This window comes from Halichoerus grypus, chromosome 5, assembly GCF_964656455.1.
Source record: "Halichoerus grypus chromosome 5, mHalGry1.hap1.1, whole genome shotgun sequence".
NCBI lineage: Eukaryota > Metazoa > Chordata > Mammalia > Carnivora > Phocidae > Halichoerus > Halichoerus grypus.
In genome coordinates, this window is record NC_135716.1 from 135162275 (window position 1) to 135179944 (window position 17670).

Below are 17670 nucleotides of genomic sequence, written 5' to 3' on the forward strand. Positions count from 1 at the left end.
GCTGTGGCATGCAGGCAGGATCAACAGCAACTCAAAGAGTAGGAGAGGAAGGGAAGCTGGCAGTTGGAGGCTCATCAGAAACTGAGAAAGGACTCTTATCCAGACCTCATCCACCCATCCAATATTTATTGGTCATCTCCAAGCAATTACAACATGGTAAAAGCATCACAACGAGTTAAACACAGAGTATAATCAAGGCACAGAGGAGAACCATCTGACCCAGATTTAGAGGGCCAGATAAGGGTTTCCACAGAAAATGATAGCTAACTCAAGACAGACATTACCGAGAAAAAGGTGTTTGGGACAAAAGGGAAAAAGAGAGGTCAAGCCGATGGTATGTTTGAAGGAGGGTGAAGAATCATAAAACCTTTCCCACTTCCCCTCTAAAATTCCCATATTCTGCTAATTGTTCTACTTTAAGGTTCTACATTTATGGCTTCAGATGAAAAAGCAAAATAAAATAAATGTCCTACACGTGTGATTTCGTTACATTTCTAAGAGAATAGTGGTGGGTGGGCGTGACGTGTTTATAAAAGCAGCACAAGGGCTCCCTGTGCTACTGTAGGAACTGTGATGTTGAATTCATGAATCCACACAGTTGATAAATAGCACAGAATGTGCACACACACATATGAGAAATATGAGGTGGGATGTATCCATGTCAGTATCTCAGCTGTGATATTACACTATAGTTTTATAAAATATTGCCACTGGGAGAAAGGGGCAACATTTGCAAGGATATCTTTGTATTGTTTCTTACAACTGCATATGAATTTATAATTATTTCCATACAAATTGCAGTTATAAAAGTAGCAACAAAAAAAGAATATAGTTATATAAATTGTAGTTATGAAATATGAATTTATTATTGAAACTTTAGCAAAACACCTAAAAAATAAAATGTCAGAATTACTGGTACCCTATGACCCAAATATCCTTTTGTGATATTTTGACCTAGTTCTTTCATTTTTATACTAGTATATGCTCTTATAATGATTTTCCTCTATGTATATATATATATATACATGTTATATAGTTTAATTTAGCATAGTTTATTCCTTGTTTATTCCACAAATTTTCTATTTCAAAGATCGTCCCGTTATAGTAAAATTTCCTTCAACAATTATTTTTTGATGACTACTTAGTATACCATATAGGCATATCATAATTATCTGAGCCAATTCCCTTATTTGGAACACTTTAGGCTGTTTTAAAATTTCTCCTATTATAAGTAATACTGCAATAAATTAAATCTAACTGGTTGCTGACTTTCCTGAGATGAAAGAGAACAAGTCCCTAAATACTAAAATGTTAGAATTATCAAACATTTTAGAAATCATCTGCCCAAACAATCCCTCGAAAACAAACAAACACTCACACATAAATCATTTAATAGTTATGAAAACTATTTGCCTATTCTCACTTTAGGAAGTAAGGACAAGGTACAATTTCAAAAGCTGTTTAAAAAAAAAAAACATGAGCCACTAACCTTGCTCTAAGTCATTTCTGACCTTGTAGAATCAGGTAGAAGCAGCATAAATGAAAAAATTATAGAGGAAAAAAGTTTTTAAGACTTTGGTACATGCTAGATATGGTTCATATTCCCATTCTCTCTGACATTGGGGAAGCAGTTTAACTATTTTAATTTTTATTTCTTCATCCACAAACATACCTTCCTCCTAGCAAGCCCTCAATAAATATTTGTTGTCTGAATGAGTGATTGAAGTTACTGGCACATTAGGTACTCAGCTGCTCACTGCTGCTCAAACATCCAATGTTCCTCCTTGCTCCTAGTCAGCTCCTCCTTAGAATGTCCTCCCTTATCCTTCTCCACCTGAGGACATCCTCCCTACAGCACTGTTGTCCCTCTTCAGAGAAGCCTTTGTTAATCCACTCACTTCTTGCCCATATTAACTACCTCATCCTTAGGTATAGCTACATAGATGTCTGTACTTACATTAAAGGAACAACTTGAGGGTCAGTTCTGTTCCTGTTTCATCCTTGAGTAAGGTTTCACCAACTATGTTGACATGACAAAACAGGTTTCTCACATACTCCACTTTGGCTACAACTATTGGATGAGAGGTACACAAGTAATACCTCTTAAGCCAATTGGATTCTCTCCTCTTGAATTTAGAGTTTGGGATATAGAGACAGATGATCCATGGAGACTGGTTGCTTGAATGAGTGGCACGTAAATTTGTAACATTTGGGGAAGCCATGCACACAAAGAAGACAGAAAAGCTGGTCTACAGAGAGAGAGAGAATGAAGGATGCAGCAAATGCACAGCAGAGCATAAAACAAGAACCATGAAGCACAAGAAAGAGAGAGGCTGCCAAAAGGCACTCAGCTCTGGAGTTCCAGGCCCAAATGAAACCGAGCTCCACTCCCTGGCCCTGGGACCCAGAAGGTACCCTGTGATTTTACAACACCCTTCCTTTGATTTTCAATTAAAATGTTCTGAAATAAGTTTTTACTACTTGCAACCAAAGATAATTTACTAAGACATGGGTAAGAACCCCAATGCTTTTTCTTCCATCCCTTTATCATTCTATTTCTTCCTCTGAAATATTCTTTCCCACTTTATCTAAAACTTTAAAATCCTACCCATTCTTCAGACTGATCCTAAATACAACCTAATCAAGGAGACTGTCTCTGCCCTCTCTGAATTGCCTCTTAGAACATTCATTCTGTGCTTGACACATATACATTAGAGTTATCCATGTACTGGCCCCATGCCCCATTTAAGTCACTTCCTCTCTCCAGGCTTCAGTTTCCTTGCTCTTAAAATGAGTGAACTGTTTGAGACTGGTGGTTGTCAAAGTGGATTCCCCACAACCCCATGTTTAGCAATTATGACAGAGAGGTGAGTGGATAGAGGCCAGGGTGCTACTAAACATCCTAAAATGCACAGCACAGCTCCCCACAAAAAAGAATTGTCTGGCTCAAAATGTCAATAGTGCAAAGGTTGAGAAACCCTTATACAAAAGGAATGAATATACTGATTATGAGTTGAAGATGGCAAACTTGGTGAAGTATGTGTCCATGGACCCATGAGGTCCTGGTCAGTACTACAAATTAAACTATATTGAAAAGGAATTCTTCCTGGGGCACCTGGATGGCCCAGTCGGTTAAATGGCTGCCTTCAGCTCAGGTCATGATCTCAGGATCCTGGGATTGAGCCCCATATCAGGCTGGGAGTCTACTTCTCTCTCTCCTGCTGCTCCCCCTGCTTGTGCTTGCTCACTCGTGCTCTCTCTCAAATAAATGAATAAAATCTTTTTAAAAAATAAATAAATAAAAGGAATTCTTCCTGACTGCAGGAGGGTCCTTTGCTTTTCAGAGAGATGGTGTAAGTTGTGAAATAGTTGTTTGCCCATGGAGGGAGGGAGGGTATAAAGTAGGGAACCACTGCTTCACATGAATTAGCTTTTGTGAAAACACTGGGGGGCGAGAGAAAGAAAGAAAGAAAAGAAAGAAAGAAAAGAAAGAAAGAAAGAAAGAAAGAAAGAAAGAAAGAAAGAAAGAAAGAAAGAAAGAAAGAAAGAAAGAAAAAGAAAGAAAGAAAGAAAGGGAAGAAAGAAAAGGAAGGAAGGAAGGAAGGAAGGAGAAAGAATAGAAAGAGAAAGAAAGAAAAGAAGAAAAAATAAGTAATGCCTAGTTATACTTAAAATATAAATGGTAATTTCCTTTCATCCTTAGGATGCTCCCAATTTTATCCTCCACCTTCAAAATTCTCTTTAAACAGGGATGTTCTGAGCACCTCATCAGGTATCCAGCCTGCTGACTGCCTCAACCAAGAGTTGTAGTAATAGATACCCCACACATTTATGAGCACTCTAGGGTGACCACAAACTGCCTTAAAGCTTATGAATAATCCCAGTATGAATATAATGAAGAAAATGCTCAAAACCTTGTAAAATGAAGAGAGAAACATGATCTAACTTAAAGAAACCTCCGGATAATAAAATATTGCCAACATGGTCTTACTTCATGTCAACCTCTTGATAGAGCCAACACTTATCAAGTAGCTCCTATAGGGCAGGGCATGCACTAGCTACTTTTCTGTACCTTACCCCATTTGATTTTCCTAACAATCTGATGAGAAAGACGTGATCTGTTTTGCAGAGGGGCTCGGAGGAGTGGAATGCTTTGCCTAAGTTCAAAAAGTCAGTGATGTCAAAATTTGAATCTGAAGAGCCATTGGCTCCAACTCCAGTGTACTCCCCACTTCTGTACTACGGTATTTCACAAGAAAACCAGGGGCCACAATCAACAAAGAGCAAAGAAGGTAACGCAATTGTTTCATTCATACTTTACGCACAGATAAGAGACAAAAGGATATATTTCAAAATGTTAACAATCGTCATCTACAGAAAACAAGTTTATCAGTTATTTTTTCTTCTGCGCTTTCCTGCATTTTCTAAACTGTTTTGCCCTAAATATATATTACCTACGTAATAAAAAGTAATTAAAACCCATTTCCATGGTGCCTGGGTGACTCAGTCAGTTAAGCATCTGCCTTCGTCTCAGGTCATGATCTCAGGGCCCTGGGATGGAGCACCACGTCAGGCTCCCTGCTCAGTGAGGGGTCTGTTTCTCCCTCTCCCTCTACCCCTTCCCCCCACTCATGCTCTCTCCCTCTCAATCACAAATAAATAAAATCTTAAAAAAAAAAAAATTTCCAACAACAAAAATAACTCATGGAAGTATCAAAATGTAATTCCAGTTTCAAGTACCATTACTATTTCTCACTTACGAGGCTGCCAAAAATTAAGAAGTTTGATAACAACACTCAGCTTTAACAAGGGTCTGGGAAAACAAGTAGTCACATATACTGTTAGTAGAAATTTAAGTTGGAACAAGGCTCTTTAGACAGCAATCTGGCAAGATCTATCATAATGTGATGTGAGTGTGCTCTTTGCTCTTTCTCCTAGTAATTCCACTTCTAAGAATTTATCCCATGGGTGTACCACACATACAATACATAAATATATATTCAAAGATATTTGCTGCTTATCAATAGAAGAATTGGGACAGTGGAATTTAAAGTAGTCATTAGAGAAAATGAGGTACTTCGCTAGGTAACAATGTATAAAGTTATCCAAGACATAGTGTTAAGTAAAAATCAAGTTCTATAATAGCATGATAGAAAGATTCCAGGATATACAGGCATTTATTATATATGAATGTGTATGTACACATGTGTCGATGTGCAGGAATCTGCATGTGTCTATGTGGCTGTGTATAAGCTTGTAAATGCCTAGAAAATTCTATAAGTACATACAAGAAACAATTAATATTAATTATATCTGGAGGGTAAAACTAAAAGCTGCGGAGGAAGGAAGTGAACTTTTATTTTCATTTTCATGCCACTTACTAAATTGTTTTATATTTTCTCTTCATAAGTATGCATCCTGCTATAAACAAAAACAGGGTTCTTGTTTTGGTTTGGTTTTGCTTTTTAAGAGACAAGAAGCCGAGCTCTTACGCAATGGCTTGAAAACAAAGCAACATATGAAATAGAACTGTCTTCTGTTATAACAGCAAATGCTCACAAAACAAGACAGTGTGTGAAAGCCTCCCAGGTTTCATTGTGCCAATGAGGCATATAATGGAGACAGTCCTCTCCTGGTACGCTGAAAGACAAAGCCGGGCTCCTACCACGTTAGGCGATGTAGTGGCTGGATTTTAAGACCAATAATTAAAGTGAAATGCTGCTATACATTTCAAGGCAACCTAAGCCAATTTCCTTAGCAGTTAAAACCCAATTGTTACTGTTCTATCCCTCCAGCTTGTCTCCTTTTAGAGTAGTTGATACATCATGGCCTCAGGGTGCCCAAGACCTCAACTCTCCTCCTCTGCAAATGTGTCATTTTCTGGGATGTTAGAAGACCTGGAGTCACCGATTTCACTGGGACATTCTAAAAACGAAGTATGATAGGGTATAGAAAGCATGTTGCCAACACTAAGATGCTATGAGAACATTATCATTTGAACTTAAAAAGGCTGACCCTTAATATTGAACAGTATAGTTACTGATGTCATCTCTCGTATATAAATCCTGTCTACAGTCTCGAATACCTATGAAGCTATGAAGCCACCTCAAATTCTTATTTGATGCAAGCAGCCAAAATGGCCTCTTAAAAACACAACTCAGACTTCATTTGTCCCCCTTCCCTCCTGACTCACTAAGTGCTGGTTGTAACAATGACCTATCCTTTCACAGAGCTTGGCCCCTCTTCCAGGTCTTTGCATTTGCTGAACCTAGTCCTTGAAATGCACTACACACAGTGCTCTCTCTATTTCTTTTTTTTCCTTCCTGTTTGCTTCTGTTTCTTCAGGTGTCAACTCAAATGTTACCTCCTCAACCTCCTCAGAAAGGCCCTTCCCGGGGCGCCTGGGTGGCTCAGCCGTTAAGCGTCTGCCTTCGGCTCAGGTCGTGATCTCAGGGTCCTGGGATCGAGCCCCACATCGGGCTCCCTGCTCGGTGGGAAGCCTGCTTCTCCCTCTCCCACTCCCCCTGCTTGTGTTCCCTCTCTCGCTGTGTCTCTCTCTGTCAAATAAATAAATAAAATGTTAAAAAAAAAAAAAAAAAGAAAGGCCCTTCCTGATTGTGCTCTGTAAGGTAGGCTTCCCTCCTCCCCACCCCCACCTTGAGCTATTCTCTCCTTCACTCTAGTCCCTCCATGGCATTTAGCATACCATATAATCCTTTATCTTTATCTACTGGTTTATGGTGTATCTTGTGTACTACAATGTAAACCCATAAGCACCCAAGTCTTATCTGTCTCATCCTCCACTGTATCGCCATGGCTAGAACCGTACCGGCATATAATAGGCAGTCAGGAGACATTCATAAAATGAATGAATGCTGAATTTACCCACTGCAAAGTGCTTTCATCTACATTCCCATATTTCCCCTTGCCTGTGAAACAGGCAGGGTCGGTATGATTTTTCTCATTTGAATTACCTGCCCAAGGTCAAAGCTAGTAAATGACAAAGACAAAGCTTACATCTGAGGTTTCTGACTCATGACTCCCTAATATCTCCACTGCTCAACAGCAACCACAAATTTGGACTCGGAAGGATTGAAAATAGAGCCATTTTTCTAGGCTTTAGCAATAGCTGAAGGGAAGAGAAAGATCTGTTTTCTTGCAGGGAGGGGGTAGAAAAGACAGGGAGGGGGAAATGGTGTGCTATTATCTTGCACTCCCTAGCTGCAAATTAGTTAAGTGAAATTCTTCATCTGAATGAAACGCAGCTACCTCTGGGATGGAGGCTTATGAAACCTCTCATCACCAAGTCACAGTGAGGAACACTTGGCTAATTGAAACAGCAAGTGAAATTTTAGGTAGGTCAGATGCAATTACCCAAATTGGAAAGTGACACCAGTGTTCACACCCATTGGGCCACATGCAGCAGGCTGGGATCTAAGTCACACACATACACCCCCACATACATACCCCCAAACTACAGTCATCCACAAAGCTTCCTATGGCATGGGGTTCCAAGTCTACCAAATATGCTGACTCACTAGAAAAAGGGGAGAAGACGCAGGTAGGACAGGGGAAGAAGAGAAAAGAAGAGTAGCACAGGCAAAGAGGAGAGACAGGGACAAGGAAGCCGAAGATGGAGAGGAAGGCAGAAGAGGAGGCAGAAGAAGAGAATATTGGGAAGGAGGACTGCAGAAGAGGGAGAAAGTGAAGGAAGAATAAACAGTGAAGAGAAATGTCACCCTACTGATTTCTGCTGTGAGGCTCAAGTGGCCAAATGCTGGCACAAGGCAGCCCTTGAGAATTTCTGGGGTCAGTGTTTTTTCAGGCCCTTGCCTGTTTCCATAGAGACCGAGAATTCCTGTTTCAATAGCCACCTTCCAGGTTTCTCTGGTGTGTGAGCTTTCTTCCTGTTTCCCCATCAGCAGGCAAGGAAGGACCCAGAGCCTAGGGCTTGCCCTGTGAGAACGGACCTAAGGGCAGGCTGGCTACTTTACACCATCCTGGCCTCCAGCCACAGCCCTGGACTCAGCCCAGTGCCGTAGAATTTCAGTTCTAGCATTTCCACTGATTACCTTACTCCTCCCCTAGGCAAACACAGACCCTGCTCCTGCCTCCCACCTCTTCCGCAGCACTCCTCTGGAGATCTGCACAGCCTAATGGGCAGCCCACCAAAAAGCTGAAAGCCTGGGGACACCTCATGCCAACCTGACAGCATATTCAGCCCTTGCGCTGGTATGCTCCTGGTGCACCTGCAGCATCGAAAACCAACTGGTCACATTTTCCACTTCTGGCCAAGAATGAAAATACTACCTCCTCTTCTGCCTCCAGGCTAGACACCTCTAGCTTGCCCTATACCTCCCACCCCACATCCAGGCTGCTGTCAGTCTGTCCATTCTTTTGAGCAATGCTTTCCTCTTTCTTCCACAGTTCACTGGCACTACCCTGGTTTGGGTTGTCATTATCCTCAGGTTAATGGGCACTTATTTGTCTTCCCTGTCCACAAGACACATGCTCTCTCCCTGTCAGGACGCCCCCTCCCTCACTAACTCATGAATCCCTGGGGCCCAGGAGCCTGTGTTTTCAACCAGGGTCTCAGGTCAATCTGATACAGCCAGGACACAGTTGGGAACCACAGATGGGACCCACCTCTTACGCAGCTGCCAAATATCTCCAGTATTCGCACATTACATTCTTCTCTCTGGAACTGCAGTAGGATGTTTGGGGGCCCTAGGTAGTTTTGCCTTCGTGTGCTCATTCCCCCCCTTTACAAAAATTATTTTTTACTGCATTGGTATGAAGACGAATTCCTTAATTCCTTACTGTTATACTCATTTATTTTATTCCGGTTTTTAAAAGAAATTAAAATTAAAACATTTTTGTCAGCCTTAAAATTGTTGTGATCCCTAGGCGCCCTGCCTCGGCCCCTCTCCCGAATCTTCAGGACCCTCCCACTGCGTGCAGAATAAAGTCCAACCTTCTCAACAGACTTACCCTGATCTGGGTTCAATCTGTCTTGCCAGCACCATCCACTATAGCACTTTCGACCCATATGGGCTCTGGTTTCCAGGCCTAAATGCAAATCTCTCATCACACCATACATGTATGACGATGCCACTGGGCCTTACCTCTCAGCCCAAAACAATTTTCCTTTCCTTCTCCACCTACCGACTTCCTGCTCAAACAGTACTTTCCACTGTGGCCTTCCCTCGTCCCCCTGGTTGAAATTATCCCTCCTGCTTCTGCACTCCATGGCACTGCATGTGTCTATTGTTATACAACTTATTCACCCTGCCGTGTGCCAAATATACCCAATTCTGAGGTGCACTTCTTTCACAGCATAACATTTCTAAAATCAGGAAGTGGCTTATAACACATGTCAAATTCACCAGCGACCAGGTACAGTACGACCAACGTGCCAACAATCATTTTCTGCATGTGCAAACCCAATGTGCATAGCAAGCACTGGACCATCTGAATCCTTCCTTGGTGCGGTCATTTGCATTGTTAACATCACATACAGGTGAATTTTAATTTTCATCCCTAGTGCCTTTTTAAATTATGCTTTGATGAATTATTGAAAGAAAAAAAATTTTGGATCCAGGCTATGACCTGTGACATGTCAGGTAAAGCAATTTTAAGAACTAGAAATTGTCAGATCTCTTGGCACCTGTCATGAAAATTTCCTAATTCCTTAGACCATGAAGGGCTTATTAACTCAGACATTGAGCTGCTCTGTCAAATGCTCCCAAGTAAATTTTGAGAGATGTTGTTTAAGTAGACAATAACTGTAATTTAGCTTTTTCTTGAGTTACAAGTTTTGCCAATGAGGAAATGTACAATTTAAACTCCAGGATGCTTTAATCCACCTTGAAATTATAGACTCTTTCCAAAAGGAGTTCAAAATGGTGAGTACAGGTTATAAAAGGACACCATAATGCTTACATAAATTGCAGATGGCCAAAGGTGATACAAAGAATTTTTAATATTAAACTTGAAAGTAGCTAAGAATCCAACCTCCCAATACTGATGAAGAAACACACAAATCTACAGATAAAAGTCATCTATTGTTAGTTTGTTAAAAAAAAAAAAGTATACATTTAGTGCTTCTTTTTTTTTCTGCTAAAAAAAATTATCATGATGATGAATTGTACAGTAGGTTGCATTTTTTTTTTTTTTTTTTGGTCAAGAAAGCAGTCTCTTGGTAAGCTTATTATTTCTTTACATTTCCACATTAGAAAACTCTTGGGGGTCTGGGACTATGTATTATCTTTCTCTCCCCTCTAGCGTCCCTTGCATATGAAAAATGCTCACTTTTGAGTTGGTCTAGCTTTCTGCCAACAGTTTCATTTCTATCAAGTCTGGCCTCATTTCTATTAAAATCTAGTTGCATGCTTATTTTATGGTTTGGATGGGTACATTTCATTATAAATTCCCTTTTTAAAACTTCAAAATCAGTGCATGCTTTTATTCATTCAACGAGTATTTATCAGGCTCCTAATAAATGCCAAGCAGTGACAAGAATACAAGGTGAGGAACACACAGCCCTGCTCCGAACTTTACTTAGAGTCTAGAGGGAGAGATAGGCCAGGCAACATATCACAACCTAATGTGGTAAGAGCTAAGGGAGGGATATACAGGCTGGGGGAAGAGCATGGAGAGTGGCCATCTCATGCAGTCTACAGGGGTTAAGGAGCTCAAGAATGAGCAGGAGATGACCTGGAAAAGTACACATCTAGAAGACTCTGGGAAAAGTTGGCCTAACCTGAGAGAACAATGTGTGCAAAAGCATAGAGATGGAGGTGGGGGGCAGGGGACCTACCAGTGGAGACAGGATAAGAAATTCTACTGGGCTGGCTTACAGAGGTAGCATGATGGGCTTCTGATGTCCAGTTAAGATAAAGGGACTTTATCCTGAGAACAGCGGGGACTCACTTTCATTGGCAAGATATTGCTCCATAAAGTTATAAAGCGGTACCAATTATATTGTTCTCTCAGTGTCAATAAGGATTTAATCAGTCTTATTCAATACTGCTTTTTCTCTGCCTTCTTCATTTCTAGCATTTTAAAATTCTTTAGGTTCTATTTAAGTCAAGAGAGCTATCTTGGGGTGCCTGGGTGGCTCAGTTAGTTCAGCATCTGCCTTCACCTCAGGTCATGATCCCGGGGTCCTGGGATGGAGTCCCATACTGGACTCCCTTCTCAGCGGGGAGCCTGCTTCTCCCTCTCTCTCTGCCTGCCGTTCTCCCTGCTTGGGTTCTCTCTCTCTCTATGTCAAATAAATAAATAAAATCTTAAAAAGAGAGAGAGAGAAATCTTATTTACAAGATTCAAAATGAAAAACAACTACATTTCTTTCAGTTACCTCAGACATTCCTATTTCTCCTTACCACAGGGAAAGCAGCAAATAGAAACATTCACCGCGGAATTCTTCACTTGAAACTTTATGGACATTTCTCTACAACATTTTACTCAATGTAGAATAAGTAGAGCATGTGTAACCTCAGACAATTTGCTTAACCTCTCTGTACCTGGTTTATTCAACTATAAGGAAAAATTAACTGGGGCGCCTGGGTGGCTCAGTCGGTTAAGCATCTGCCTTCAGCTCAGGTCATGATCCCAGGGTCTGGGGATGGAGCCCCACATCGGGTTCCCTGCTCAGGCGGGGACTCTGCTTCTCCCTCTCCCTCTGCTGCTCCCCCTGCCTGTGTTCTCTCTCTGCCTGTCAAATAAATAAATAAAATCTTAAAAAAAAAAAAGAAAAAATTAACTTTCACCTACCTTAAAGAATTCTTATGAGGATTAAATAAGACACCATAGGTATAGTGTTTAGCAAAATGCCCTGGATTGTAATCATTGCTACAATCAAAAAATTGTAACAATTTTTATGTTTAAGCATTACTGAACAATGTATATAAAGATACATGGTTACAACTTTATATTTTATTATAATTTTAATCATGCATATACACATTTATTTTATATATATATATATATATATGTTTACACATACTTTCAATAGGGGTTATCTCTAAGACAAAGAATCAGGGAAGGGGGAGGGTATATTATATTTTCCATTGTATTCTTTTCTGTAATATTTAATTCTTTTCTAACAAGAGCATGGAAAACTTTTATGATAAAAACTTTTATAATAAAAATTAATTTAAGATTAACATAACATAATAAAAAAAGAAAAGAAAAAATTAATTTAAAAGCCTTGTTAAATAAAGCAATATATATGTAAATATTATATATATTATTATAGATATCTATATATTTATATTATTATAAATCTATATAGCTAATATAGCTATATATCTAAATATATCTAGATATATATCTAAATAAATATATTTATATACATCTTTTTATATATGATTTATATATATGATATATATTTAGATAGATAATTAACCTAGAAAAGAAGACAACTGAGCTAAGAGGAGAAACAGGATCTGTTCTCTAATTTTCAAAGGGTGGCCATGTGGACAAAGGATTAGAATTATTTTGTACCTGGAGACCCAAAAGGCCTAAATAAAAAGAAAGAACTTGGTGCTAATGAGAACAGTCCAAAGGTACAGACTCAGAAGGCAGTGATAGCTCCAACACAGAAGGTGTATGTCATAGGCTACATGGTCATCTTTCTGAGACTCGGTTCAAAAGATTCCCCTTCTGGGGTGCCTGGTGGCATAGTTGGTTAAGCCTCGGACTCTCTGTTTTAGCTCCAGTCTTGATCTCAGGGTCCTGATCTGAGGGTCGGTAGATGGAGCCCCACAACAGGGTCCACGCTGCGCTCAGCATGGAGTCTGCTTGAGACTTTCTCTCCTTCTGCCTCTGCCCCTCTCCATCCCATACTCTTACACTCTCTCTTCTCTGTCTAAAATAAATAAATCTTAAAAAAAAAAAAAAAGATTCCCCTTCAAAGTCTATGAAACCTGGCAGTCTCCAAGCATTTGAACTTTGACAGAGATGTATCCTTAAGCAGCTATCTAGAAACATTCAAACTTTAGGCACACATTAAGTTAGTAAATCAACTTTGCCTTCAACCTACAAAACCCTTAAATGGGCAGGTATTCCTAAGAAAGGAATATTAGCGTATATATGCTTATAATATTTCAATGCAGTATGAAGTTATCCAAATAAGTACTTCATAATAATAAAGTCTGATTCAAAATGTAGATGCTGTGTAAATACCACCTAGAATAGCATTTGTTAAGGGTAATTTTTGCTTTCAATCAGATTTATACTAAACAGGAAAGTATATTAGCATTCTTCATTATCCTTACACTTTTAAATCCCATTAAAATCTGGAAACAGATTTTAATTGGACTACTGTTTTATGGCTTATCATTATGAATATGGTAAGTAAAGCCTTATGTTGGAACATGTTAGTGACTCAAGACTAAGAGTTCATTTGTGGATTCTACTTTCATGGTAGGTGAAATGAACACAAGGTAAATATGGGGTTCCTGAACTAATGACTTGGGATAGCTACAGTGCCATCTGGGAGATGAGAGGATGACCTCTGAATGACAATCTTTTCTAGAGAATAATTCAAGAAGAGAAAGTGAACCAGGGCAGGCAGAGAGCTCTGGAAGACACACATCTGGCTTGGGGGCTACTCTGGAATGTACCACTTGAGAGTCTGTTGACTTAGAAAGTCATTAAACTTCTCTGAACATCTGTCACTCTTTCATCTAAAAACAAGAGGGGAAATCCAAGGAGATAATATTGTTTCCATCTCAATAATCAGTTGATATTATACCTACACAGAAAGACAGTTCAGTTCAGTGGAGAAAAATTTAGACCTTAGAGTCAGAAAACCTGAATCTGGCTGTCACTAAGTAGCTATTTTTTTTTTATTAACATATAATGTAATTATTTGTTTCAGGGGTACAGGTCTGTGATTCATCAGTCTACTAAGTAGCTATTTTACCTTCTAAGTCTCCTACCATCTCTAAGAGTAAGTTTCCTCTAATTCTAAGGACACAGACAGCAAAATAAAGGAAAACTGCAAATGTATTCTCATGTTGTTTTAAGTCTCAAACTAAAAGCTCTATTGTAAGAACCACTATTATGATTCTCCTTTTATAAATGGGGAGCAGGCTTAAAATTTTTCTAGGTTTTACAGCTAGTAACAATAGTGCAGATGTTTGATATCAAGTCTCTAGGCACAGACATGCCACTTATTCTGCCTAATAGACTTCTGGGGAAATGAAATAAGGTAAGTGTCCAAGTGTACCACCTATTATAAATAGCTATACAAGTGTAAGATATTGTTAGAACTAAGCTTTAAATCCTCTAGATTTATTTTTAAATCCTCTAGACATATTTTTTTCCATTCATAAACATTTCTGTTAGACCAAAGCCCCATGAACCACCTCTCCTATCCAGCATGTCACAGGACGATGAGTTGAATAAATGGGCAGATCACTGCTGTTTTTAGAAATGATCCATGAGCTTAATTAAATATCTTAAACAAATGGATACATTTACACTGCACAAGGCCACTCTTTGAGGATCTAAGAAGAAAGAACTATAATCAGACAAGATAGATATAGTTGCACTAGTCAATGAAACTTGCTACTCACGAAGAGAAACCCCACTCTCAGGGCCCAATTGCTCATCCAGACCAAACAAACAGCATCTTCCTAGACTGTTCTCAATTGCAAATATGCATCAAAATAGTCATAAGATACACAGTACTGCCATAACAAAGCCACAACATTCCCCTAACCAGAAAGAGGAATGGGGATGGGAAGAATCCTTGCAACCTCTTCATACAGGGCTAGTTTGATCAAGTTGAAGAATCAACTCCTAGCAATAGTGCTTTAGAGATAACCATATTCTTAATTAAAATGTTTTCCCATTACAACGGTTTATCAATTCACTTCATTTTTCTTCTCTAAACCTATTGAAAAAGTCTGATTTGGTGAAAAAGACAATCCTCAAAAATCCAGGACTCACTATAGGCTGCTGTGTGTTTGAGTTACTGCTCCTGTCATCTAATAGTGTCTCCTTCATTATTATATTCCCCCACAGTGCTTAGCACAGTGCCTGGCATATAATGGACTCAGGAAATAGGTGTCAAAAATATTCTAGGATGTAACATACTTCAAAAACAAATTCCAATTCTTAAAATAAGAGTCCCTATGAGAAGTGAAAATATACAAAATTTCATTTCCTGAAAGTGGGGCTCCTCCTCATTCATTGGAAATTGTTCATTCCATATGTACATGTCCACAATGTTCCAGAAAGGATTATGGTGGCATCATTTGGAACGCATGAATCTTTTTCTTTAAGACTTAAAGGAGATCACATCCAGTCAAAAGATGCTTTGGACTTCATCACAGGTTTAGAAAATCATAAATCAAATACCCATGTACAACATCAATACCAAAGCTGTTAGAACCATCAGTCCTTCAGGTAGTTTTAGCTTTAATTTAAAATGGCCCTGAGAGGGGCGCCTGGGTGGCTCAGTCGTTAAGCGTCTGCCTTCAGCTCAGGTCATGATCCCAGCGTCATGGGATCAAGGCCCACATCGGGCTCCCTGCTCAGTGGGAAGCCTGCTTCTCCCTCTCCCACTCCCCCTGCTTGTGTTCCTGCCCTTGCTATCTCTCTCTGAAATAAATAAATAAGATCTTTTTAAAAAATAAAATAAAAATAAAATGGTCCTGAGAAAACATTCTACCAACACCTTATTAAACTTCAATAAGAGCTTGTTTGGGTAAAATATGTTTTCAGGTCAGGACACCTGAACATCTGTAGATGATATTTTACCCCACTTATGGGATAAGGAAAATAGAAAACAGTAGTCCAGAGAGAGCCATTACACAACTAAAAGAAACAAACATTTATTTGCAAAGTGCAAGAATTAAATTCAGTTTGTTTTCATTACTTCCCAAACAAACCAACATGAATCTTGCCTCTGGAGTCCTCAGTTATCCAGTATATTAAAGTTGTCAATGTAGAACAAACCATTGAGCACTTCGATTACAAATTATATTTATGTAAATAACCCTCTGATTCTGGTTCCTTGAAAAGGTGAGGAAACAGCTATAATAATACCCCTGGTCCAACATGCATATATTAAATGACTGTTTTGCTATAGAAATCGGTAAAAGAGCATTTCCGACAGAGAGAAATCCACCTTGTTAAAATGCTTTATAAAAAAAAAGATTGCAAGCCCAGATACAAAGTTTAGAGGCATTTTCATTTTCCTTACACGTAACGTTTATGAAATATTGGTACACTCAATGCAAAAAGATAAAGATAAACAAGATCAAAGCCAATAGCTGATGAAATAAATGTCATTGTACAAATCATAAAAGCTGTGTAAAAGGGCTCTAGATAAAAATTTGCTCAAGGTAAAAACTGCTGAAGAAAGGTAACAGCATTAACCCTAGCAGACAGCCAAGTTGAGAAGAGGCACAGCTTTAGAGAATTGCAAATAACATCAGCGTTACGAGAATAATAATTGGAATAAATACCGTCCGTCCGCAGGCTGCGAAAACAATCAACGCACTTGCTCCTTCACGTCTCCCCCTCATCCAGCTGGGTAGTGAAAGCAGCTGCCTCTCCCTGCCCTCCTTCCCAGTGGCTCCACGAGCCACCCGCTCCCTTCTCGCGTCCACCCCTTCCCTCCCCTTTCCCCTCCTCTCCCCGCCCCCAGCTGGTGTATTCAGCAGCCTAGCCAGATTAAGAGGCGCTCCTACAGCCACTGGGCCTCAGGACTGATCTAACGTTTCCTAGCTCCTTGAACTAGAGAAATTAGAGACGCAACACCCTGGTGTATTAGATGCCTTCGCTCCATCCCGGCCCCTCCCAGGCCAAGGTTGGGTGGGAGCCTCGGGCTAGTGGAGTGGGCCGCCTCTGGAGGACACGGCGGAGTTCCGCTGGGCGCACCCCGCCGCCGGCGCTACCTGAGCTGTCCATGGTGCTGGCGCGGTCCTGAGACTGTTGGGCGGGACTCCGTGCGGCTACCGCCGCCCCGGCGTTCACTCTCTGCTTGCCGCCACCCGCGCCGCTCCCCGCACTTAAGTCCCGGTTACTGTCCACCAGCTGCAAGGATTCATAACCATCGTTGCTGGTCTTTTTCCGGTAGCTCCCGAGGAGACTCATGGGCAAGCCCAGAGAAGAGGGGGAAAATATCAACCTGGGAAACGAAGGAGGAGGTGGAAGGTGGAAAGGGCTAAAGGAGGAAAAAAAAAAAAAAAAACAGGAAAAAAAAAAGGAAAAGAAAAAAACCATCAAGTGTCCGACATGACGCAAAGAGGAGGGAAAGAGGGAACGGCCACCAGAGAGGAGCTTTGCGGGGCGGGCGGCAAAGCCACCGCCCTGGGCAGAGAGCGACTCTGGGCGCCCCGCGCGACCGAGGGAGAAAAAGAGGGCGCGGGCGGGAGGGCGAGCGGGTGCGCGCGTCCTCGGTGCCGCCGCCGCGGAGCCGCCGGCCCTGCGGAGCTTTGGGCCCCGGGCCAGCCACCCTCTGGCTGGGGAGTGCCCGGAAGCAATCCTATAGGTGTCGCCGCGTCGCCCCGCCGTGCAGCAGGGCAGCTCCAAGCGCTGCTGGCCCACGGGGAGGGAAGAAAAGAGAGGGAGTGAGGGAGGGGAGATTCTCAAGGAGGGGGGCTGAGGGCGGTAAACGGGGCGTGGTGGGAGGGGGAGGGGACTACT

The 17670-nt window shown here is 40.8% G+C and overlaps 1 protein-coding gene across 6 annotated transcripts in view; it reads right to left on the bottom strand.

The window, feature by feature from the left end:
- The window catches only part of DNAJC6 (DnaJ heat shock protein family (Hsp40) member C6), a 143644-nt gene that overhangs the window by 84290 nt on the left and 41684 nt on the right, over positions 1–17670 (bottom strand). For 2 of the 6 annotated variants that reach the window (XM_078073003.1, XM_078073004.1), the window contains exon 2: positions 16920–17188. The exons of 3 other annotated variants lie outside the window; for them this stretch is intronic. In XM_078073003.1, the coding sequence (XP_077929129.1) occupies positions 16920–17118 (199 nt within the window). In that variant the 5' untranslated portion in view covers positions 17119–17188. Of the gene's footprint in view, positions 1–16487; positions 16565–16919; positions 17189–17670 lie in introns of those variants that run through there. One more of the 6 variants, XM_078073010.1, reaches the window with a different exon arrangement.